Source organism: Mastigoproctus giganteus, chromosome 3 (genome assembly GCF_048544385.1).
Source record: "Mastigoproctus giganteus isolate SK-2022 chromosome 3, ASM4854438v1, whole genome shotgun sequence".
NCBI classification, from domain to species: domain Eukaryota; kingdom Metazoa; phylum Arthropoda; class Arachnida; order Uropygi; family Thelyphonidae; genus Mastigoproctus; species Mastigoproctus giganteus.
Genome location: NC_143577.1, coordinates 111,079,648 through 111,105,222, shown reverse-complemented (window position 1 = coordinate 111,105,222; position 25,575 = coordinate 111,079,648). Strand labels below are relative to the sequence as shown.

Here is a 25,575-nt window from a genome sequence, read left to right as displayed (position 1 = left end):
GACCCTTGTGAACAACTTGTAGATGTGGGATAACAAGCTAATTGGTATATAATTTCCAATTTCTGATTTATCTCCTTTCTTATGCAGCAGAACTACGGTTGCATTATTCCACTGCTTAGGCATCACACCTTTTCTAATGCATTTTGTGAAGAGTCTTGTCAGATTTTGTGCCCCGTCTCTTCCTCCCAATTTTAACAACTCTACAGTAACTTCATCTTCCCCCGGTGCTTTCTGATTCTTCATTTTCTTCAACGCATGTTCTACATCAACAGGAAGGATATCGGGTATGTCGTATGTGTTACTAATTTGCGACCCATCTTCCCCACTGCTGGCATCATTCCCTCGCTCCTTTTATAATTCTCTACAGCAGTCTTCTGCTATTTGAATTATGTCTTCTCTGCTATTTTTAAGTACACCATCACTAGTCTTCAGTTTCAGTATCATTTGTCTTTCTGTATTACTGCTCATGGCTGCTGATTTAAGTCCTTTGTTTTCCCTTAATGCTTCTCGTACATTTCTTGTATTAAATCCTCTTAAGTGCTCTCCGAGTCTCTTTCTAATGGCTTTACATAACTCAGTATACTCAATTTTCTCCTTGTCAGTGTTTCTTGACTAATTTTTTCTTCTTTGGATTTCTTTTTACCTATAGGTTTCTTGGGCTTTATCATTTTCAGAAAGTTGTAATATTCCTCATCAATATCTTGATCCTGAGCATCTGCAAAAACTCAAACTTGTTCTTAGGTTTCAGCACAAAGTGCTTTTTCTCCTCTTCTGTTATCTCAAAGACCTTTGTATTATTTATTCGAGTCAGTTTTTTTCCTTTCTTTTCTTACATCTATACGAAGTATGCATCTTACTTGTGATTACTTCCAACATTTACCTTGTTCAGGATGGTAACATCATTCACGATATATCTTCTGTTAGTTAGGATGAAGTCGATTTCATTAGTTGTTAATCCATTTGGTCTCTTCCATGTCCACTTTCTGTTCACCCTTTTCTTGAAAAAAAGTTTTCATTACTGACAATCCTCAAGATTCTGCAAATTCCACAAGTCTTTCACACCTCTTTCATTTCTTTCACCAATTCCAAAATTTCCTATAGTTCCCCTTTCTGTACTGTTTTGTCTCTTTCCAACCACAGCATTGAAGTCCCCCATAATGATAGTGTAGTGGGTTTTCTGCTCATCTAGAAGACTCATTTTCGGTGTACATTTCATCAACCAATGTTGGGGCATAAACCACTGTAACCTTTAGCCTGTACCTCTTAAAAATCATGAGTAGTAGTCTTGACACCTTTGGTGATGTACTTTTGAAATCCAAAATGTTGCTTTTTATATCTTTATGGACCAGACAGCCAACTCCATCTTTGCTCCTTTCACTGTTTCCATTGATGTACAGCAGATTTCCACTTGATAAACTTATAAGTGATTCATTTCTTCTTGTTTCAGCTAAACCAATGGATATTCCAATTCACATTTTTTAATTCCTTTTCCAGCTCTAATATCGTGTCTTCACCGACAAGTGATCTTACGTTGTAACAGGCCAAGTTCAGTTTCCGTGCACGGCAGCCTGGTCGTCCCCAGAGATTCTTAGCACCCTCTGCTTCCACTCTGATCCTCTCACTGACGTAAGAGGGGGAGTGAAAGCTGCTGGGGACTGAGAGCCATTTGTTTCATTGTGCTGCCAATGTGCTGGAGGGTTTGGTCTTTTCCTCTTCACGCTGACCAGGTGTCTTGAAGAGAACCACTCTATATGTTCGTTGCCACCTAAGTGACGTAACAGGGCTTACCATCGAGAAGGTGTGCATGAGTGGATTTTAGGGAGGCAGGCCAACCGGACTTCTCCTAAATCTTCTGAGATAGAAAGGTATTGGATCCATCAGTGTTTTAAGTATCTGATAACACAGAATGCCTGTTCCCCTCTAAGCCCCAATGTAATGTACAAGTGCAAATAATAGTCATATCCAAGTATCTGACACTACAAGAACATAAGAAACGGGAAGAATACAGACTTCTCAGAAATTGATTAAGATACAGAATAATTTTTTAAAAATTTCATACTTCTCAAAAATACTTTTAAACCATTGTTCAAAAATATAATATCCATTGTTTACAAAAGCTGAACAGATGACTTCTTAGCATTAGCATTAATAGTGGCATATGATGCAAGAAAGCAAGTTTATATAGCATCAGCCAAAAAAAAAAAAAAAAAACCCACTTCCCATTTCATTGATCCATTTGATCCAAACGTCTAGTTTTGCTTTGAATTTATTTAAGCTATCAACTTCCACAACAACAGATAGATGCTTCTTCCAGCAATCAACTACCCACTGGCTAAAGGCAAATTTCTGCACATCTATTCTACAACTTTCTTTCCTCAGTTTGAATCTACACACACCTCAGGTTTGTAATCTGAGCAAGAATCTCATCAGCATTGAGCCTGCTCAATCCATTCAAGGCCTTATACACCTCAATCAGATCACCTCACAGGTGCCTAGTCTCCAGAAGTTGCAATTTGCAAAACTTAAACTTTCTTCGTAAGAGCACCCCTTTGTTCCCCTCACCAGTTTTGTTGCCCTTCGCTGTACTTATTCCAGCAACTCTACAACCTTTCTAAAATGACGCTTCCAGACCTGTACACAATACTCAAGATGTGGCTTGAACATTGCCTTATACAAGGGGATAATTAACTGCTTATCCATGCTCACAAAATTCCTGTATATCATTGACAAGACCCCCATGACCTACTCTGGCAGCCTGTCTGCACTGCTCAGAAAATTTCATATCTGACTGCACAATTACCCCCAGGTCTCTTTCATTCTCCACTACCCTGAGTGTAATACCACTCAGTTGGTACATTTCTCCGGGATTACTTCTACCCATATGCAGTACTTTGCATTTGTCAAAGTTAAATTTCAGTTGCCACTTCTCAAGCCCATCTGCCCAACTTTTCCAGATCCTGTTGTAGCAGCATACTGTCATTAATGCTATTACCAACTCTGAAAAACTTTGTATCATCTGCAAACTTTGACATTAAGTTTGATATACCTTCATCAATATCACTGATAAATATATAAAACAACAATGGGCCCAACACCGAACCGTGAGGGACACTACTAATAACATTAGTCCACGAAGAGCAGTGTCCATTGATTAACACCGCCCGTCTTCTCCCACTCAACCATCCTTTTATCCATTGTAGCAACTTGCCCTTAATGCCATACTGCTCCAATTTGTAATCTTCCACGTGCAACAGTATCAAAAGCTTTCCTAAAATCCAAGTATATGATATCAAAATTATTTTTTGCATCCAGTTCCTTTTTGACCATGTCATAGTATCCAATCATCTCCATAACAAACCCATGCTGTGTCTGAATTATTACTGCTGTCTTGTCTAGATGATCCTACAATACTTTTTTAACCAGTGACTCCAGTATTTTCTCTGAACATACCACGGAATGGTGACTTCCCTTGGACTCTGGGGAAGTCTCTGTGGGGACTTCCCCTGAGTCCAATGATGCTCTCATAATTATGGCTAAAGGTTTGCTTACTTCCTTTGCCATCTCCTTTAATATAACTGGATAGATCCCACTACCCTAGGTGCCTTTCTTATGTTTAACTTCAACAATTTCTCCTCCACTTTGCTCTCAGTTATTACAAAATCATATAACTCCCTGTTAGTTTGATAAACATCTGGCCTTCTCCTTGAATAACTCCTCATGCGTGAATGTAGAGGCAAAATACTCATTTAGTTTGGCAGCTATCTGAGAAGGATCATCTATGGTCAAACCATTGATATCAAGTGTACCAATCTAATTCATTCCCTTCCTTTTACAGTTTATATAAGTAAAGAAGTCTTTGCTGTTTTTCTTTGCATCCTTTGTCAAAGGTTTCTCATAATCTGCCTTTGCTTGCCTAACCTCCTTTGTGACTTGATTGCAGACCAGCTTGTATCTACCATAGGCTTCTGTGTAGCCTGACAATTTATGTGCATCCCGTGCATTTTTAGTCTCTGCCACGAGTCTCATTAGTTTATCTGACATCCACTTGGGCCTAAACCTAAAACAGTATTTCTTTACCCAGAACAGACTATTAAGTCATTTATTAGATGATTGTTTTCTACAGCAGCATGCTAGATTACTTCCTTGAATGCTTCCCATTTAGAATTTGCCGGTAACATCATCAGTTGGTCCCACTGTATAGAACTTAAAAAATCCCTGAGACCTCTCCAGTCACCTTTACGAAAGCAAAAACCCTTCCCTTTACCCCCGATGGTAATTACATATTTAAGTAAATCTCATCAGTACACTGTAATCACTGCCACCTAGTGGTTTATCTGTAAATTCTTAATGCGTGAATAATCACTGCTGATAATCAGATCAAGTGTGTTACTCCCTCGTTGCCTCTCTAGCATGCTGCTGTAGAAAACAATCATCTGTAAATCCACAAAACCCTTTCTGGTGTGCAAACGACTTAACTGCATAAGAAAAAGAATTTGTTTTCTGCTTCTAGGTTAACTATATTGAAGTGTTAATTTATATTTCTTTTTTGCTACTTTTAAGAATAAATTTTATGAATGAATTGCCAATTGAAAACAAATTCTTTCCTAAATAAGAAAAAACCTATATAATAAATAAACTTATCAGTAACATAAGTTAGTGTTTGCAACATTTTGTAAAATTTATGTTGAAGAAATTAATTTATGGAAATGAATGTCATAAAAGCACAGCTCTTATTCTAATACAAATAACACAGAAAACACGTTTCAGTAAATAAATGTTTCTTTTCTCTAACCTGCAAAAGAGTTAAATTCTGTAACAAAAACAGGCCATGATGACACCAAGAAAATTTATTCTGTTACATCCTGTCACAGATGATACAGATACCAGATATTCAAGACTGAATGAAACCAATAGAATGGCACTCAGACACAGGTAACCTGTGTGGTATTTGTTGCATGCTTGAGAAAGGCAAAACTCTTCCAAAATGTCCTATTTTCTTCAAAATCAAAATGTTATCAACCACCTGAGAAGGCAGTTTATTCCAGTAGTTGACAACATAATGACCAGACAAACTTCTTGAGGTCCAATTTTATCTAATGTATTTATGCCCCATGGTTTTTGTGTTCTATAATGTGAAAATGCTGCCTTCTATTATGACCAAACCAAAAACAGGCATTTTGTCTTTTGAGGAAGCACATGACCTTCTTGGTATGATACTGGAAAGAATTACATTAGTAGTTAAGGGGTAAACAATAACAGAGAGTAGGAGGGAAAAAATGTGGAGAGTGTATAGTAGAGACAGTTGTTTTGAAAATTGGGCTTTACTGTAATGATGGCAATATTTTATTTCATTGGTATTTAAAAAGGAATGTTACTTTTGTACAGAAATCAGCAATGGGTTTTCCTTCAATGGGAATATTTACATATGGTAAAAGAAACAGAAAAAAAAAATTAAAATGCCACATACAAGGAAGAAATTCTGCTTCAAAGGCAAGTAACACAAGTAATATTTAGTTTATTCTTTAAATTCCTAAAAGAAAAGAAAGGGATTGTATCCAACTTAGATTTATGGAAATGAATATTTACATATAAATGAATATAAGGAGACATTTCTTATGTATGAAAGGCTCTTGGTATAAGTGATTCCTCTTTTAATCTCCACAGAACCTGCTTTGTGCTAAAAGGATAATTTTTTTTGTGTTTTATATATATATATATATATATATATATTTTTTTTTTTTTTTTTTTTGTTTCCTTTGGGAATGCAATTTTTCTTTAACATTATGAGGCAGACTATTTAGTTTGCTATGAAAACAGTATTTCGTTACATTAAGGGCAAAGACAGCAAGGGTTATTAGAACTTGTACTCTTTATACGAGAGAAGAAATTCAACTATATTGAGGGAGGGAGAGACACTGTAACAAGTCACAAGAAAAATACTTGCACTCCATAACATCTGAAAGGGGACAACACATCAGATAGAAACATGACCATGCCACTGTAAACTTTGGAAAACCCCACTTATAGCCCTGGTCCATTTTGAGGAGTGACCATTTATAACCCTCTGCCTCCTGCTCTTCAGCCATCCTTCAATCTACAAAATAATCCCAATAATCTTCCAATAGGTTTACTAAAATCCAAATTGATTTGTCAAAATTGTCAAAATTGATTCTTGCATTCGACTTCTACAGAATCACATAATAGTAGTTTATCAGGCAGGTCATGCCAGATTTTATCTTCATAAAGTCGCATGTTATCCATTTAGAATATTATACCTCATAAGATGGCCCAGTAATATACCATGGGCACAGCTCCTTTAACCTTCCCCACCACTATGGCCAAACTGAGTGGTCTACAGTTACCCATCTCATCCTTAGTCTCCCCAGCATCAATACACCGTTTCTCTGGAAAGATACTGTGGATTTTAGTGTTTTGCACCAACCTTGCATAGAAATAAAAACACAAAGGAAACTGGACTTTTAATAACTGTGTTTATAATAAATTATAATAACCTGTATTTACAATAAATTTAACTTTACGATAAACTATACATATAAAATATTAAAATCTGCTACATTATGAACAATAAAATGCATTAAAATATACTAAGTTAAAAGCGATAAAAAAACCATAGCTTTCAAAGGCTCCAGCCTTCTTCTTCAGCGGTATTTTCTTATTCTGCAGTACATCTTTAAATATCAGCAGGTACTCATCACGTGTTTCATTCTCACGTGTTCCGTTCTCTTGCGTTGTGGAACCGGAAGTGGCTCGAGCGGGAGTCATACGGAACCGTTCATCCCTTCTGAGGATAGTGACCTCAAAGAGGGGATGAATCCGCGTACCTCTATCTCTATTAATGTTGATTGTAGAACAGATCCGCAAACTCTCGAGCCACTTACGGTCCCAGAACTTATGCGCCCAATCGGTGATGATAGCATCGTCCGGGGAGATCTGGTGCTGCTTCTCCCAAAAATGCTCGGCCACGGCGAACTTGCCATACTCCGCATTTCTTATTGCCTTAGTGTGTTCCCCCAGACAATCTTTGAGACGGCGTTTTGTTTCCCCTACATAACATTCCCCACAATCCGGGCATCTAATGCTATATACGACCCCACTTGTGTTCTCTTTTTGAATGGGGTCCTTAACCTGAGACACGATTGTGTGCAGCCTCCGCCCCGGAAGCTGCACACAACGTGTCTGGTACTTTCTTAGTATTCTAGCTATATGATCAGTCAGACCCAGATAATAGGGAATGTATGCAGTGGATGTTGGTGTAAAAGACTCGCCTCTCCTCTGGTTTCCTTTAACATATTTTTCTATAATCCTCTGGGGGTAGCCACATTTTGCAAGATCCGTCGTGACACATTCATACTCTAACTTCCTATCATCGGAGGTACTGCAATGTGATTTTGCTCTATCAACTAATGTTTTTATCACACTGTTCCTATGATGGTTGGTCTGAGCTGAGCTGTAGTGCGAATACTGCCCTTTACACATGGATTTCCTATATACCTTAGTCTTTAGCTGTCGGTCTTCCCTACAGACCAATACATCTAGGAACGGCAAAACTCCTCCTTCTTCTGCCTCCGATGTAAACTGTATGAATGGGGAGAAGCCATTTAAGATGTTCAACACCTGATCTTCACTCCCCTTCCGAATAATTGAAAACGTATCATCTACGTACCTTTTCCAGGGGCGCATAGGGAGAACACTAACATTAAATATTCTGGCCTCGAGCTCCTCCATAGCTAAATTAGCTATAATTGCGCTAATGGGGGAGCCCATGGCTGTACCATTAACCTGCTTATACATAGTATTGTCAAACACCATAGTGGTGCTTGAGAGGCATAACTCTATTCCTTCCCCAATATCCTCTAGCTTTAGCTGTGTTCTAGTATTTAGGGTGGTGTCCCTCCGTAATGCCATGTGTGCACACCACACCCCATGGTCAATCGGAATACATGTAAATAGCGATTTCACGTCGAAAGATATCATGATTTCATGATAAGGAGGAGTTTTGCCGTTCCTAGATGTGTTGGTCTGTAGGGAAGACCGACAGCTAAAGACTAAGGTATATAGGAAATCCATGTGTAAAGGGCAGTATTCGCACTACAGCTCAGCTCAGACCAACCATCATAGGAACAGTGTGATAAGAACATTAGTTGATAGAGCAAAATCACATTGCAGTACCTCCGATGATAGGAAGTTAGAGTATGAACGTGTCACGACCGATCTTGCAAAATGTGGCTACCCCTAGAGGATTATAGAAAAATATGTTAAAGGAAACCAGAGGAGAGGCGAGTCTTTTACACCAACATCCACTGCATACATTCCCTATTATCCGGGTCTGACTGATCATATAGCTAGAATACTAAGAAAGTACCAGACACGTTGTGTGCAGCTTCCGGGGCGGAGGCTGCACACAATCGTGTCTCAGGTTAAGGACCCCATTCAAAAAGAGAACACAAGTGGGGTCGTATATAGCATTAGATGCCCGGATTGTGGGGAATGTTATGTAGGGGAAACAAAACGCCGTCTCAAAGATCGTCTGGGGGAACACACTAAGGCAATACGAAATGCGGAGTATAGCAAGTCCGCCGTGGCCGAGCATTTTTGGGAGAAGCAGCACCAGATCTCCCCGGACGATGCTATCATCACCGATCGGGCGCATAAGTTCTAGTACCGTAAGTGGCTCGAGAGTTTGCGGATCTGTTCTACAATCAACATTAATAGAGATAGAGGTACGCAGATTCATCCCCTCTTTGAGGTCACTATCCTCAGAAGGGATGAACGGTTCCGTATGACTCCCGCTCGAGCCACTTCCGGTTCCACAATGCAAGAGAACGGAACACGTGAGAATGAAACACGTGATGAGTACCATAAACCTGCTGATATTTAAAGATGTACTGCAGAATAAGAAAATACCGCTGAAGAAGAAGGCTGGAGCCTTTGAAAGCTATGGTTTTTTTATCGCTTTTAACTTAGTATATTTTAATGCATTTTATTGTTCATAATGTAGCAGATTTTAATATTTTATATGTATAGTTTATCGTAAAGTTAAATTTATTGTAAATACAGGTTATTATAATTTATTATAAACACAGTTATTAAAAGTCCAGTTTCCTTTGTGTTTTTATTTCTACGCAAGGTTGGTGCAAAACACTAAAATCCACAGTATGAATATACCCAACCTCAGAGGCCTGTTTGAAGAATTATCTCTGGAAAGATATTGGCACTTATCAAATCGAAAGGTATTACTAATTGCATAATTGCTAACTTCTGATTAAAACATGCAAAATACAGAAACCCTTACACCTCAAATAACTAACACTTATTTTAGATAAAGAGTAAAGCAACTTACTGGTAAAGGAGCTCATAATATAAGATATATTAAAATGATACCTTTTATACAAACTTTAGTTTGCTTCAATATAGCTATGTACAGAAATGATGTTAATGTACTAACTTGCATGCTAGTTAAAAACATTTTCATACTTGAAGCCTTATAGCCCCAGAATTCTACGACCATGCCATTATGCCTTCCCTTTTACCTAAATCACTATTTCCTTGAACCCTTAATGCCCCTTCAGTGACATTTGCAAGACCCCCTGAAAATGTCACTTCACTTCTCAAATGCAAGCCATCTCAGCAAAACAGTAGAGTCAAGGTAAATAAAAGCTTGTTTTTAGTTGTCTAACTAATACATACATATATACAGAGTAACTTTAAATTTTCCAATTACATGGCGCAAAATTGGTCTCGAAAAAAACTTTCAATTTATGGACATTTGGCAATAATAGACACCCTTAAGACACCCTTTCTTCCTGTTTACTGTACACTATTACTAAAACATTAAAAAACATATTATACATATTTAATGCTATTAGTTACTTCTATTTCAAGGCTAGTTTCAAAAATTATTTTAAATTTGGTGAGTGTGCAAAATTTGAAATTATGTATAATGCTTTGCACAGAGTAATAAGAGTCTTGAGAGCATATCAAGTTTTGTGTTCCTATATTTATTTTATGAAAAACAATAAATCTCCAAAACAACTAAGGTAGAACAGTAGATTTCTACTGAACTCGCAGGGGAGGAAAACAAGCACACTGTAAACAAACAGTGTCAGCGCTTGTCCAGTACTCATACCATGCCATTTAAGCAAATGTCAAATAGTTGCAAAGATGATGGCAGAGCACCTAACAGCTTTCTTGTACATGTCTTCTGTATAAAAACTGTAAAAAATCACTTCAGAAACTATTGCAGTAAAAGTTTGACTAAACTTAGAAAAGTAGAACAGTTTCAGAATTTTAAATCATTGGTTAACAGTTAATGTTAATTTCAAGGGCCACCTGTCAGGTTCTCTGCCACCAATGCCAAGTTAAGGATGACTCTTTATAAATCTAGCTTATTGCATTGTACTGTTCTTATAATAATTATGTCTGAAACACAGGACAGTTGGCAGTTTAACCAGTCAACTATAAAGTAACATGACCAATATTATTGTGATAAAAGTATACCATTTGGTTGAAAACAATATACTTACAACTGGATGTGTGGTTTCTGGGTCTAGTTCTGTAGAGTTGGCATCTTTCCATCCAAGAACATTTCGTGCAAATTCAATAACTGCACACTGAAAGCCTAGGCATATACCTACACACCAAATGGCAAGAATATTAAACTCACCATATTAAACAAATACAGCAGAGAAACAAATTTAAACTTACACTAAGGACTGAAAGTCAAACAACTCTAAATAACAGAATTAATTATAAACTGTAAATAAATAATTTTGATAGAAAATTCCACAGATCACCACATGAAGCATCATTTTTCATTCTGTAAACCAAATTAACAATATTTTGGAGGTATAACTTTCTTCATCAAATCAACAAAGTAACTCATCTCTACTGATATATACAAAGTATCAACACTACTATATTAAGTTTCTTACTCTTTTTATTTGATTTTGGAGAAGGTTTCAGACTGTTTCCTAGATGGTGCTTTTAACTTTTCAAACTTAGGGTTTTCCTTTGGAAAATATGGTTTACCAGTATCCATATTTCCATCTGCAAAAATCTTTAATACTGATTCGTCTTCATGATTGGTCACTTCTGCCTCCATATGTTTGGTTGATTTCTGGCTTATGATATTTTTTTCTTGAAGAATTTTTGTTTCTGAGTGTTTTGCATCAGGAAGTACAGATAGTGGTCTGTTTGTTAGTTTCTCTTGATGTTTTTTTTGGGGGGGGGAGTTATAAGTAGAGCTCACGCCCAGTCTGAAATGAACTTCTTTGGAGGAATTGTGAAATCAGCATGGATCTCTATCGAGATCCAAGCTGATTTCACAATTCTGCTGATTTCTTATGACCTGTGCATAGGAAGGTCTGTTTATGATAGTTGGGAGTACAGTTCTATTGGCTTCTTGGTATGTCACATAATGTTCTACTTTATATCTTTGTGTTTGCTTTTCTCTTTTTTCCGATATTCACAGTTTTTAGGTTAATAGTTAATAGGTTAATAGTTTAGGTTAATAGTTAACTCACAGTTAATAGGCAGAATGGTCCCTCATGCAGTTTGGGGGACATTTCAGTTTCTCGGCTGAACAGTTCTGATTCTTGTGTTCCTAAGATCCATAGTTTGAACAGAGAGCAATTCCACATGCCATTTGAGAATGACCATATTTTGGCATTTAAAGCAAGGGTGAGGATTCGGAATGTATGGTCCGATGTTACAATTTAAATAACTGGCTTTCACCAATGTAGGTGGTTTGGGGGTGTAACAGGTCAGTATGAGATTTTTGGTTGGGAAAAGTGTCACATTTCTAGTTAGTTTAATTCTTCTCACAGCTATGACACCTCGAGCTTCCAGCTCATTTTTAATTTCTTCTTCGGAGACAATTCCCATTCAGAAATTACTCCTTTTGATGTGTTTAGGCTATTCTGGGGAGAGACCTTTACTGGGATCCCACCAAAAAGTTGTCAATTGAAGCAGTCTTTCAGCATGTTTTGCATTAGCCGTCTCAATTAGAATGTCACCCTATTTCAGTTGCTTGACATTTTAAGGTGTTCCAGCCACACTTTCTAAACATTTTTGGATGACAAATGGTGACGATTTTCTTAATGGATGTTCTATCATAGAATGAAGGACAATAAAAGTAGGTGCACAAAGCAATGTCATGTCTTTTGGTTCCAATTGTCTCACTGTCCCCATTTTTCTGACTCTAAGGAATCAGATTTTTGGAATCTGTGGTTGTGGTATTTGGATCATTCATGTTTGATCCTTTTTGCCCTAGGAGTGAGACTTTTCCTCCCAGGTTTCCAGCCCCATGACAGGGAGTCAGCAGTGCCACCTAGTGATCAAGATGAAGAAATAGATTAGTAATTAGTAGCAGTAGGATATAAATAAAAGAAAGGTGTCTTTCCTTTCTTAGGAACCTTTGCACTGATACCTTTCAGCACCTATATATATACAAATGTATATATATATATATACACAATAGAGAATTTCCTTTAAAATTGCAGAGATATTGCTACGTGATCACTAGAAATGCTTGACACTCAGGGCTCAAAGTATGAGAACAATTATTGAACACTACAGTGAAATTGTATGTTTTGTGGTATCCGTGGATTAATACTGAATTTTAGAATTAGCATTAGTAGAGGCATACTAATCCTTAGTTGTTACTCCAAAGTTAAACCATTAGTTGTTAATCCAAATGGATTAACAACTAATGAAATCGACTTCATCCTCACTAACAGAAGATATATTGTGAATGATGTTACCGTCCTGAATAAGGTAAATGTTGGAAGTGATCACAGAATGGTAAGATGTACACTTGATATAGATGTAGGAAAGGAAAAAACTGACTCGAGTAAATAATACAAAGGTCTTTGAAATAACAGAGGAGGAGAAAAAGCAGTATGTACTGGAAGTTAAGAACAAAATTGAGCATCTGCAGACTGCTCAGGACCAAGATATCGACGAGGAATATTACAACTTTTTGAAAGTGATAAAGCCCAAGAAACCTATAGGGAAACAGAAATCCAAAGAAGAAAAAATTAGTCAAGAAACACTTGTCATGATGAACCAAAGACGACAAATTAAGAGCAAGGAAAAACACTGACAGGGAGAAAATTGAGCATACTGAGTTATGCAAAGCCATTAGAAAGAGACTCAGAGAGGACATAAGAAGATTTAACACAAGAAAAGTAGAACAAGCATTAAGGGAAAACAAAGGATTTAAATCAGCAGCCATGAGCAGTAATACAGAAAGACAAATGATACTGAAACTGAAGAATAGCGATGGTGTACTTATAAACAGCAGAGAAGGCATAATCCAAATAGCAGAAGACTACTATAGAGAATTATACAAGGAGCGAGGGAATGATACCAGCAGTGGGGAACATGGATTGCAAAGTAGCAACACATACGACATACCCGATATTCTTTCTGATGAGGTAGAACATGCATTGAAGAAAATGAAGAATCGGAAAGCCCCGGGGGAAGATGAAGTTACTTTAGAGTTGTTAAAATTGGGAGGAAGAGACATAACACAAAAACTGGCAAGGCTCTTCACAAAGTGCATTAGAAAAGGTGTGATGCCTAAGCAGTGGAATAATGAAATCATAGTTTTTCTGCATAAGAAAGGAGATAAATCAGAAATTGGAAATTATAGACCAATTAGCTTGTTATCACATATCTACAAGTTGTTCACAAGGGTCATTATTAACAGATTAGAAAGAATACTTGATGAGAATCAACCAAAAGAGCAAGCTGGCTTTAGGACAGGATTCTCAACTATGGATCACCTTCACGTAATATCACAGCTAATGGAGAAAGCAAATGAATATAAAACACCATTATGCCTATCATTTGTGGATTATGAAAAGGCATTTGACTCCATACAGCATAAGGCAATGTGTCGGGCACTGGAAAGACAAGCCATAGATACTCCATATATTATGATTTTGAAGAAAATATATGAGAGTGCTATATCCTTTATTAGACTAGACCAAGACAGTAGCAAATTTAAAATCGAGAAAGGAGTTCGACAAGGAGACATAATATCTCCGAAGCTGTTTACTGCTGCCCTTGAGGAAGCTTTCAGAAGATTAGACTGGTCGCAGAAAGGAGTCAATGTGAACGGAGAGTACCTAAACCATTTACGATTTGCAGATGACATTGTGGTCATAAGCCACGATCCCAAAGAATTAGAGGAAAATCTTAATCAGTTATGCACAGTTAGTAAGGATTTTGGACTAAAGATGAATATGGCTAAAACAAAAGTAATGATGAACAAGTATGCCACGGAAAGGGAAATAATGATTGAAGGAGCAGTAATTGAAAAGGTGGAGTCATATACTTATCTGGGACAAGTTATTAGCTGTAATAATGATAAATGGCTGGAAGTCAAGAGAAGAATAAATTTTGGATGGATAGCATTCAGGAAATATAGTCACATACTGAAGAGCAATATCCCAGTTTGTCTGAAACGTAAAATAATGAATCAATGTATACTCCCCACCATGACTTATGGAAGTGAAACTTGGGCACTCACCAAAAGAATGGAAGAGAAGCTAAGAACTACACAGCGAAGAATGGAACGAATTATATTGGGAATCAGACTGTTAGATAAGAAGAGAAACACATGGATTAGGCAGCAAACTCAAGTAAAGGACATTCTTATCAAAACTAAAGAACTAAAATGGTCTTGGGCAGGACACATAGCTCTAAGACATGATGACAGATGGACTAAGAAAATAACAGAATGGTACCCAAGAGGAGCTAGAAGAAAACCTGGAAGACAAAGGCGGAGATGGATAGATGAAATTCATGAGTTTTTGTGTAGTAAATGGATGGCCAGTGCTCAAAACAGAAGGAACTGGAAAGTTGCTGGAGAGGCCTTCATCCTGCAGTGGATTGAAAAAGGCTGATGATGATGAGAGGCATACGATGCAAAAGAAAGCAAGCTTATGCAGCATCAGCCAAAAAAAACCTCGCATTTCACCCCTCCATTTGTTCCAAATGCCTATCAACTTCCACAACAAAAGATGGAAGTCTGTTCCACCAATCAACTATCCGCTGGATAAAGGCAAATTTCTGCACATCTATTCTACAACTGTCTTTCCTCAATTTGAAACTGTACCCCCCTCAGGTTCTTAATCTGAGCAAAAGGAAGAATCCCATCAGCATTCAGCTTGCTCAATGCATTCAAGGCCTTATACACCTCAATCAGATCACCTCACAGGCTCCTACTTTCCAGGCGCTGCAATTTGCAGAACTTAAGCCTTTCTTCGTAAGAGCACTCATTTGTTCGCCTCGCCAATCTTGTTGCCCTTCTTTGTACTCATTCTAGCAACTCTGCATCCTTCCTAAAATGAGGTCTCCAGACCTGTACACAGTACTCTAGGTGTGGCCTGACCACACCTAGAGTACCGTGTCCTTGTATAATGGGATAATCACATCCCTGTCCCTGCTAGCAAAATTCGTACATATCATTGACAAGACCCCATGACCTGCCCTGGCAGCCCGTCTGCACACCTCAGCGAACTTCATATTTGACTGCACCCCAGGTCTTTTTCACTTTTCACTTCCTTGAGTGTAGTACCGCACAGTTTTGGTAGGTTTCTCTTCGGTTATTGTTACCATTATACAGTACTTTGCATCTGTCAATGTTAAACTTCAGTTGCAACTTCTCAGCCCTTTTACCTTTGTATCATCTGCAAACTTGGACATTAAACCTGATATACCTTCATCATTATCATTGATAAACATACAAAACAACAATGGGCCCAACACCGAACCCTGGGGAACTCTACTAATAACATTTGTCCATGAAGAGCAGTGTCCATTGATTACCACTCTCTGTCGTCTCCCACTCAACCATCCCTTTATCCATTGTAGCAACTTATCCTTAATGCCATACCTCTCCAATTTGTACAGCAGTCTTCCATGTGCAACAGCATCAAAAGCTTTCCTGAAATCCAAATAGATGATATCAAAATTATTTTTGGCATTCAGTTCCTTTGTGGCCACATCATAGTATCCAATCAAATTAGTTAGACAAGACCTCCCTTTAACAAACCCATGCTGTGTCTTAACTATTACTGCAGTTTTATTTAGATGATCCTGCACTGCTTCTTTAACCAGTGATTCCATTGTTTTCCCAAGAAAACAAGTTAAACTAACAGGTCTACAGTTAGTTGTGATGCCTTTTGAACCGCCCCTTTGTGAAATGGTGATACATTCGCAGACCTGCAGTCCATGCAGTCCTCCTCTGAGTCCAAGGATGCTCTCATATTATGGATAAGGGTTTGCTTACTTCCTTTGCTGCCTCCTTTAATATAACTGGATAGATCCCATCCACCTCAGTTGCCTTTTTTATGTTTAACTTCAACAATTTCTGTTCCACTTTGCTCTCAGTTATTACAAAATCACCTAGCTCCCTGTTTGAGTTTGATAAAGTTCTGGCACTCCCTTCACTGAATAACTCCTCATGTGAGAATGTATATGCAAAATACTCATTTAGTTTATCAGCTACCAGAGCATGATCATCAATAGTCAACCCATCTATGTTAAGTGGTCCAATCTGATTCATTCCCTTTGCTTCTAGAGTTTACATAAGTAAAGAAGTCTTTGCTGTTTTTCTTTGCATTCTTTGCCAAGGATTTCTCATAATCTGCCTTCGCCTGCCTAACCTCCTTTGTGACTTGATTACAGACTAGTTTATATCTGCCATAGGCGTCTGTGTCATCTGATACTTTATATGCATCGCATCCCATACATTTTACTTCTCTGCCACAAGCTACATTAGTTCATTTGACATCCATTTAGGCCTAAACCTTGAATAGTATTTCTTAGTTGGAATGAAAAGCCTAGTAGCCTCCAAAATTAAGTCCCTGAAGGCTTCCCATTTAGAATTCAACATTGCTAACATCGTCAGTAGAGAATTTAAAAACTGTCTGAGACCTCTGTAGTCACCTTTACAAAAGCAACAGCCCTTCCCTTTAGCCATGATGGTAGTTACATCTTTAAGTAATTCCCACATCAGTACACTGTGATCACTGTCACCCAGTGGTTCTTTTATCTGAAAATTCTTAATACATGAATAATCACTGCTGATAATCAGATCAAGACTATTACTCCCTCTGGTTACCTCTTGAACATGTTGCTGTAAAACACAGCCATCCGATAAATTCACAAAAAGTCTTGCTAGTGTGCGAGTGACCAACTCACAATTTCCAGTTGATATCTGGAAAGTTAAAATACCCCATTATAAGACATTCTGATTTACTGACCCACTATTTCTCTTCACAATTGCTCATTATACTCATCAGATTCATTAGGCCTATAACACACACACACACCTACTCTCATTTTTCCTTTCCAAGTGCTTATGTCACCCCAAACAGACTCAACATTGCATTGTCCACCAACATCAATTGGATGCACTTCCTTAGATTTTGTGTTTCTTAACTAACAGCATAACCCCCCTCCCTCCCTCCTTCCTTCCTGTCCTGTCTATCCTTTTTGTACACATTGTACTCCCCAAATTCCAATTCTGCACCATTTATGTCTCTGTGACACCACATCTCTGATATCCCAATAATATCTGCCTTTGATGTCTTGACTAGCATTTCAAGCTCATAAAATTTATTAACTATACTCCTAGCATTGGTGTACATGCAAGTATACATGCACCTGTTAGTTACCATAACACATCCTATGTATTTATTTGTTCCACCATGACTCCCAGCAGTCCTGGAAATCTCCATTGCCTTGCTTTCCAGGCTGCTGCTCATTCTAATAGAAGCAGTGCAAGAATCACTTTTGCCTCTGCTTGCGGCCACTGTTAACCTTTTAGTCTGTGTATCCCCCCAAGCTAGCAGTTTTCCGACCCACCTAACGCTGCCTCGATAACATCAGCAAATATTCTTGCACCCTTTCTATATTTTATACTAAATTTTATTCTATATTTATACTAAATTTTATATTTTATTTTATTTTATACTAAATTTTATATTTTATTTTATACTAAATTTTATATTTTATTTTATACTATATTTATACTTCTATACTATATTTTATTTTATACTAAGTGCAGCAATATTTTAATTTAACTTCAATGAAACTTCATGTTGGCAAATGTAAAATAATGAGTTTTAAAAATCTTTTATGCTGTTCTAAGCAGCAATTCAACAAAAACCTCTACTCTCACTACTGACGAAGTTATCTTAAAATGTAATACTTTCTCTCAAGATTTTTTTTTTTTTTTTTCATTCTGTTATTACTTATGTTTGAGCCATAAAGGTTTGTCACATAAACCTTTGTGGCTAAAGACTGTCAATTTAATTATAAATTCTTATTTAATTGTGTATTAAATAGCAAATTGTATATAAAACAGAGAAAAAAAAAAAAAAGCAATAATGCTGCTACAAACCTAAAAATGGCTTTCTTGACTTTCTGGCCCATTCAATGGCTATTATTTTTCCATCAGCTCCTCTATTGCCAAATCCACCTGGTACCAGTACACCCCTACATTTTGGGAAAAAGAAAGAAAATAAATCTTCATTTTTGAATCCATCACAAGATCAGACAGAAAGTAAAATTAACTACAAAGAAACGAAAAGTGGTAGTCCAGAAACCGGACTGTAAGAATTCTGATTGCATTAAATTTTACAATTATATGCAGTTCTGCATTCAATTCTTCAGGCAATAACAAATAAGAGTTTGTTTCCTCCAATGGCAGACAGAGTTTTAACCTCCATGGCTTTGTCTTATGCTTGCATAAGAAATGACACGATTATCCACAAGGAGACCTAAACTGCAATTTATTTATAATATAAACAGCAGAGGGAAAAAAGTTGAATCTGCTGTTTATTTAAATTGATGGTATTACCATGACATGTTTTAAGGCTTACTGTTGTCAGATGACTGGGTCTCTATTAGCAATTTTATCATGACCAGCAAGTCATGACCAGAAAATGGGAATAGAAGAAAAACTTATAATTGCCAGTTAACACAATAATGGCTAGGTATACCTTCAGCTAATACTGGGTCACATTTTCTTCTATCTAGAGCAAATGTAGGTGGGATATGTATATATATATATGTCAATGAAGGCCCTGAAATAATTTGAAAATTGTATGTCTACAAGGGCCATTCAATAAAGATTAACCATAATTTTTTTTTTTTTTACAACATACCTTTATTAATCATCCATATTCTGACGGTGCCTTTCAAATTAGTCCCCATTTGGTGAAATACTCTCACTCCTATGTTTCTGCCATTTTTCAAAAACATTGTGGAAGCCATTTTTTTAAAATGCATTTGAGAATTGCCTCTGATATCTTTACAGCTTCTTCTGGTGACTGGAAACATTTTCCTCACCACTCCTTCCTTAACTTTGGAAATAAAAAAAATTGCAGTGTGCAAGGTCAGGGCTGTAGGTCAGATGAGGAACACATTTGAACATTTGATATTAATGCTGGCTAAGTACTTGATGACAGTATGAGCAATGTAAGGTCTTGCATTTTGTAATGCATCATTCATCCACCTGCATGCAACTGTGGTCATTTGCAATGAATGCGATCTTGTAAAGTGTGCAGTTCAGCAGTAAGGTCCTGTAACAGTCGCACAACATGCCGGTAAACTATTCCTTGAATGTGAAAAAAAGAGATGACTAACTTTTCTGCATACACCACAACTTTTGCTTTTTTTCAGTGTTGACAATGATGTACAATTCTCAACACAACTTTGTTGCTTACTGGGCTGATATGATGAAGCCACATCTCATCCGTCATTATCACCTTGTGACAAAACCTCACCATCTTCAGTAAAAATCCATTGCAACTCCAAACAAACCCCTATGAGAATATGCTATTGCTGAGGTTTGAATAGTCTTGGAACCCAGCGTGAACAAACATGTCATGTGCAAATAGTCATGGAAAATACTTTGCATTTGTCAATGTTAAACTTCAGTTGCCACCTTTCAAGCCCATTTGCCCAGCTTTTCTAGATCCTGTTACAGTAATGTACTGTCATTAACAATCCAACCTTCATATCGTCTGTAACCTTGGACATTATGCATGATATATCTTCATCAATATCATTGATAAATATAGAAAACAACAATGGGCCCAAGCTGATCCTGGAGGACCCCACCAACAATGTTAGTCCACAAAGAGCAGTGTCCATTGATTACCACTCTCTGTCTTCTCCCACTCGACCATATCTTTATCCATAGCAGCATCTTGCCTTTAATGCCATACTGCTCCAATTTGTACAGTAGTCTTTCATGTGCAACAGTATCAAAAGCTTTCCTGAAATCCAAGTACATGATATCAAAATTATTTTTTGCATCCAATTCCTTTGAGACCACGTCGTAGTATACAATCAAACTGGGCAGACATGACTTTCCGTTAACAAACCCAAGCTGTGTCTGAACAATAACTGCAGTCTTGTCTAGACGATCCTGCAATGCTTTTTTAACCAGTGACTCCAGTATTTTCCACAGAACAAAAGTTAAACTAATAGGTCTGTAATTACTCGTGTCACCCTTTGATCCTCCTTTGTGAATTGGGGATATATTTGCATACCTCCAGTCCTTGGGATCATCCCCTAAATCCAAGGATGCTCTCATAATTATGGCTAAGGGTTTGCTCACTTCCTTTGCTGCCTCCTTTAATATAACTGGATAGATCCTATCCACCCCAGGTGCCTTTCTCATATTTAACTTCGACAATTTCTCCTCACTTTGCTCTCAGTTATTACAAAATCATTTAGCTCCCCGTTATTGTTTGATAAATTCTGGCCCGGATTCCGCATATGTGAATGTAGAGGTAAAATACTCATTCAGTTTGTCAGCTATTTGAGTAGGATCAAGTGGACCAATCTGATTCATCCCCTTCCTTCTAAAGTTTACATAAGTAAAGAAGTCTTTGCTGGTTTTCTTTGGATCATTTGCCTAAGATTTCTCACAAGCTGCACTTTTACCTTCCTAACCTCCTTTGTGACTTGATTATAGAATAGCTTATATTTACCATAGGCTTCTGTGTCATCTGATAATTTATATGCATCCCATGCATTTTTCTTCTCTGCCACAAGTCTCATTAGCTGCTGCTCATTCCAATAGAAACAGTGCAAGAATCACTTTCACCTCTGCCTGCAGCTACTTTTTTAATCACTAACCTTACAAGGCTGTGAATTACACCTGGGTTGGTTTACTAATATCAATAGCCTAAACAAAATACTAATGTGTAAAATAAACTTTTAATAACTCATCTTAAAATACAAGATAGAAATGAAAATAGCAAATAACTCCATTTAAATATCTGAAAAATATAGAAAAATAATATTAAATTAATACCATATCAAAGATCATGAAATGTGAAATAGTAGGAACAAAAGAGCATAAAAAACAAAAAACAAACTGTGATCTGTCCATATCAAATTTAAATCAAGGTATAAATTACACTGGTGGAATCAACCAATGATGTCACAAATTAAATACATGTAACCCTCGTATAACACGGTTATTACGTTCCAATAAAATGTTGTGTTGTGCGAAACTATGTTATATGGGACTAAGAAAAAGTCCAATAAGGGATTACATTCCAAAAACTAACAGAAATACACCATTCTAGATTTCATGTATCTTCTGCTCTCTTTAAAAGATCAGTAACTGGGTTTGTTTGATTTTGCTTGATGAATCTTTGTGAATTTCATCATATGAACATAAGCATTTTTGAAGTTCCCTTTTGAACTTTGGGCTCCTTTCAATCAAGAATCTACATTCAAAAAATAATATTCTAATTGCTCGGCTAACTTCATGCCTTCCCCTATGCTTTTTAGTATAAAATTTGGAAGTTTAGAATTTTCATCTGCGCTATCATCATCTGAATTGATTTTATTTTACCTCCGATGCCATTTGCACCAAATCTGCTATGCCAGCCTCTTCTTCTACCAGAAATTCTTGAACGTTTTCAGTAATCATATCTTTTTTTAGAGTATCGGGGACTAAGGTGTATATTGTCTATAAACTGCATGTGTCCTGAAGTCGATTTTCTATCTTGCTGGACAAAAAACCTGAGTTGCCAGGAGGAAAAAACATGCTACCCTTGCCCGAGCCAGACTAACTCAGCCACGTGAAAAAGACCCATAAAAATTCCTCCCTTCATTGATGGGATTTGCACTCAGGTCTTTTCCAGCTGGTGTTGGGAGAAGGGCAATTCTATCAACTGTGCTACACATGAGGGCTTCAGTAGTCATATCATCAATACCTTCACCTCCTACCAACATAGCAAGTTCTACTATCACACAGATTCCATTTTCTGCCCGTTCGATCATATTTCCTGAATGAACTGACTCTGACCATACATTTTTCCACATGCATTTAATGTTGATGGTTTTATTTTTTTCAGAGATAAAGCTATGATTCTGATACAGTCCACAATTTAGAAATATTTCCATGCCTCCATTACTTCAATAGATTCGGAATCAATTTTTTTGCAAAATCTATTAGAACAATTTTCTGATGTAATGAGTTTTAAAGGTGGATATAATGCCTTTATCTAAAAGCTGAATGAAAGAAGTTGTATTAACCAGATACAACTGTGACGGTAGGAACATAACTTCAACGTTTGGATGACTTAAATCTTCTGGATGGGCTGGTGTGCTATCCAATAGTAATAAAACTTTGAAATCTAGATTTTTCAACAAGTTCAATAGCACAGAACGTAACACGGGAATTTCCCAACAAAATAAAATATAGGGATTTCTCAATAATTTTTTTTTGACTAGAGTCAACAGCAGGGATTAAAAAAGAGTGGAAATGTCGAAAAATTACATCCATCATAATAGCAGGGTTTTCCCTGCACAAAAGCTCAAAAATATCCTGTTATGCGAGGTTTACCGAAATTCTCTAACCGTGTTAGAGCGAATCCATGTTATGTAATACTGTGTTGTGTGAGGATTGCCGCAATTTATCAATTGTGTTAGAGTGAAACTGTGTTGTAGACATATCGTGTTATACAGGGGTTGCCTGTACTTATACCGCATAAGAAGATTGCTGCTAAATGCTACCTACAACCAAGCAATTAAAATAGGCACCTCCGTAGCCAGGTAGGTAGGAGCAGCAGTGCGTAGCACACGCTCCTTGATTAGACCAGGATTCGAGCCCATGACCACCAAATATGGAGGATGCGGAAAGGTCAGGGAACCACCACATATCCCCAGAGCAATATGGCCTTAGTTGCTAATGCTCCTAAAACTAAATAATAACAATAACAATAATAGCAATTAAAATAAATTAAAAAATCATGCTAAATGTACTAACATCATTGTTCACTTAAAAGATAACTATTATATGATCCCATTAACCCTGACTCCTTGCAGACATACCCCTTTCCTATTTTTAATATATCCCCTGTGTTTCTGACAACTGGGTCAGAAAATATTCATATTTCTTGTGGGATGATGTTTCTGATGTTCCCTCCCTCAGTCACACAAGAAAAGGCTCTCCAAGTAGATACTGCAGTGTGTCTGATTAACTGCCCCTTCCTTAGATTTCACTATTTTAGAGTATTAACCCTTCTTCAGGCACTAAATCTTGTCAAGCAAAATGCACAGATGAATCACCTAGAGCACTACTGTAATATTTAAACAAAACTTACTCTGCTCTACATAACTGCTGCCATGCTTCATGGTATCGAACACAATCTTCTTCCCTAGTGACATTTTCCAAATCAGCTGCTTCGATATACTGATAAAAAATATAAAAGCCATTCATTACATTGATAATAAAGTCAAACATTTTTTGGTATCAAAAATGGTAAGTATTTAAAAACATTATATGAGATGTGAAACTGCCAATATAAAAAAGGAAGCTATACAAGTGACTGTTCTGACAAAATGGTACTCTTTATGATAAAAAAAAAAAATTATCAAAAAATCTGAAATCAAAAAACTTTTAAACATTATCAATATAGAAAAAAAAATTACAGAACATTAACATTCCAATAGAACACCTGTGCCCTAATTAAATAAAATAAAAGTAACCATACAGTTTGTGGTTTAAAAGTATTTAAAGGGTGTGATCAAAAGGTGCTGGTACTTTATATGCTGAAATTGTAGTACTGTAGTGATTGCAACTTGTTCAATGATTCGTCTATATTAAAGAATTAATCACCCATTTATTTGGGTCAGTCAATTAGAGCACATTGACTACAAGGTGTTTTCACATTTTGCTGCATTTTAAAACGAGTGATTTTACTGAGCAGAAAATTTGCATCAAATTTGCTGCTGACTCATTTTGAATTTGTCATTTTGTTAAAATAGCTTTCTGAAATGTTAAAACAGCTTTTGGAAAAGATGTTGTATATTGTTGAAAGACATTTCAAATGTTTTCAAAGTTCAAAGATGGCCATTTGTCCATCAAAGATGATTCTTGCTCTGGCCACTCTTCAACTTCAAAAACCAATAATTCCATTACTCGTGTTCATGATCTGACCAGGAATGACCAACATTTAACTATCTGCAAAGGTTGCTAGTGAAACTGGTAAATTCTATGGATATATCAATCAATTTTAACACAGGATTTAGGAACGAGAGATGTTTTAGCTAAGTTTGTACCTCATATCCTTAGGTACGATCACAGAGATTCTCACTTAGTTTGTTATCAAATTCTCACGTGTTGTGATTGTTGTCAATGTGCTGCTGCTGACACATACAGTCAGTCCTCGTATAGCACGATAGTTGTGTTCCTAGAAACCCACGTGCAATGCAAAATTGTGCAATATAAACAGGCCCCTATGGGAAAAATAGGGTTAGGTGCCGACCACCCAAGATTGAATGCACATTTGTAACCAAAACATTACCAAACACAATAAATAATCATAATAAAATAGTTACGTAAGTATTTTATTACGACTATTATGTAATAAAATATTGCTAATGCTTTTGCTTCTATCGTAAGCAAACTTGTTTTTTGTTTGATTTTCTATCCAAACAGATGACAGCCGTTCCATCTCTTCCAATTCTTTGTGTCTTAATCTAATGGATTTTAATTACACTTTGAGTTGTTCCTGCTATGAAAGTTGTTTTTATTTTCTCTGCATTCTTTGTAATTCTCGGCGTTACCTCATTTAGGTCTGTAGCACGTGCAATATCACATGGTCTTTCATTTCGCTCAAAGCGTTTCACAATTTCATATTTTTTCTCTATCGACAGAAGTGGACTGGCCATAAGCCTTACCGGGGAAACCCTGGTGGGACGGAAGCCGGTGTGATTTTGGCCATAAACCATAGTACGAGGCCACTATAAATTTTCTCGAGTAAGAATTTTTGACCCAGTCCGCCTCTGTTTATCGATATTTCTTTTCTTTTCTCTCTGAATCTGCAGTGTCTTCACCAGGACACTTCCTTTTCACACCTTTTACATATTTTACTCATTTGTAGGGAATAAAGAACAATTACAAAACGAGGAGGCATGCTTGATACACATAAACAAAGCTGCGCACGTGTAGCAACTGAATAAACAACACCGTAAAGGCAGAGATACACTATTAACACCTCACAT

At 37.0% G+C, this 25,575-nt stretch overlaps 1 protein-coding gene across 2 annotated transcripts in view; it reads right to left on the bottom strand.

The window, feature by feature from the left end:
* LOC150088224 (CTP synthase 1-like) overlaps positions 1-25,575 on the bottom strand; it is a 292,973-nt gene that overhangs the window by 116,804 nt on the left and 150,594 nt on the right. For both annotated transcript variants that reach the window (XM_090369393.1, XM_090369394.1), the window contains exons 8-10: positions 23,673-23,761; positions 18,440-18,534; positions 10,545-10,651 (exon numbers count right to left, since the gene is read on the bottom strand). In XM_090369393.1, the coding sequence (XP_090225519.1) occupies positions 10,545-10,651; positions 18,440-18,534; positions 23,673-23,761 (291 nt within the window). The remainder of the gene's footprint in view (positions 1-10,544; positions 10,652-18,439; positions 18,535-23,672; positions 23,762-25,575) is intronic.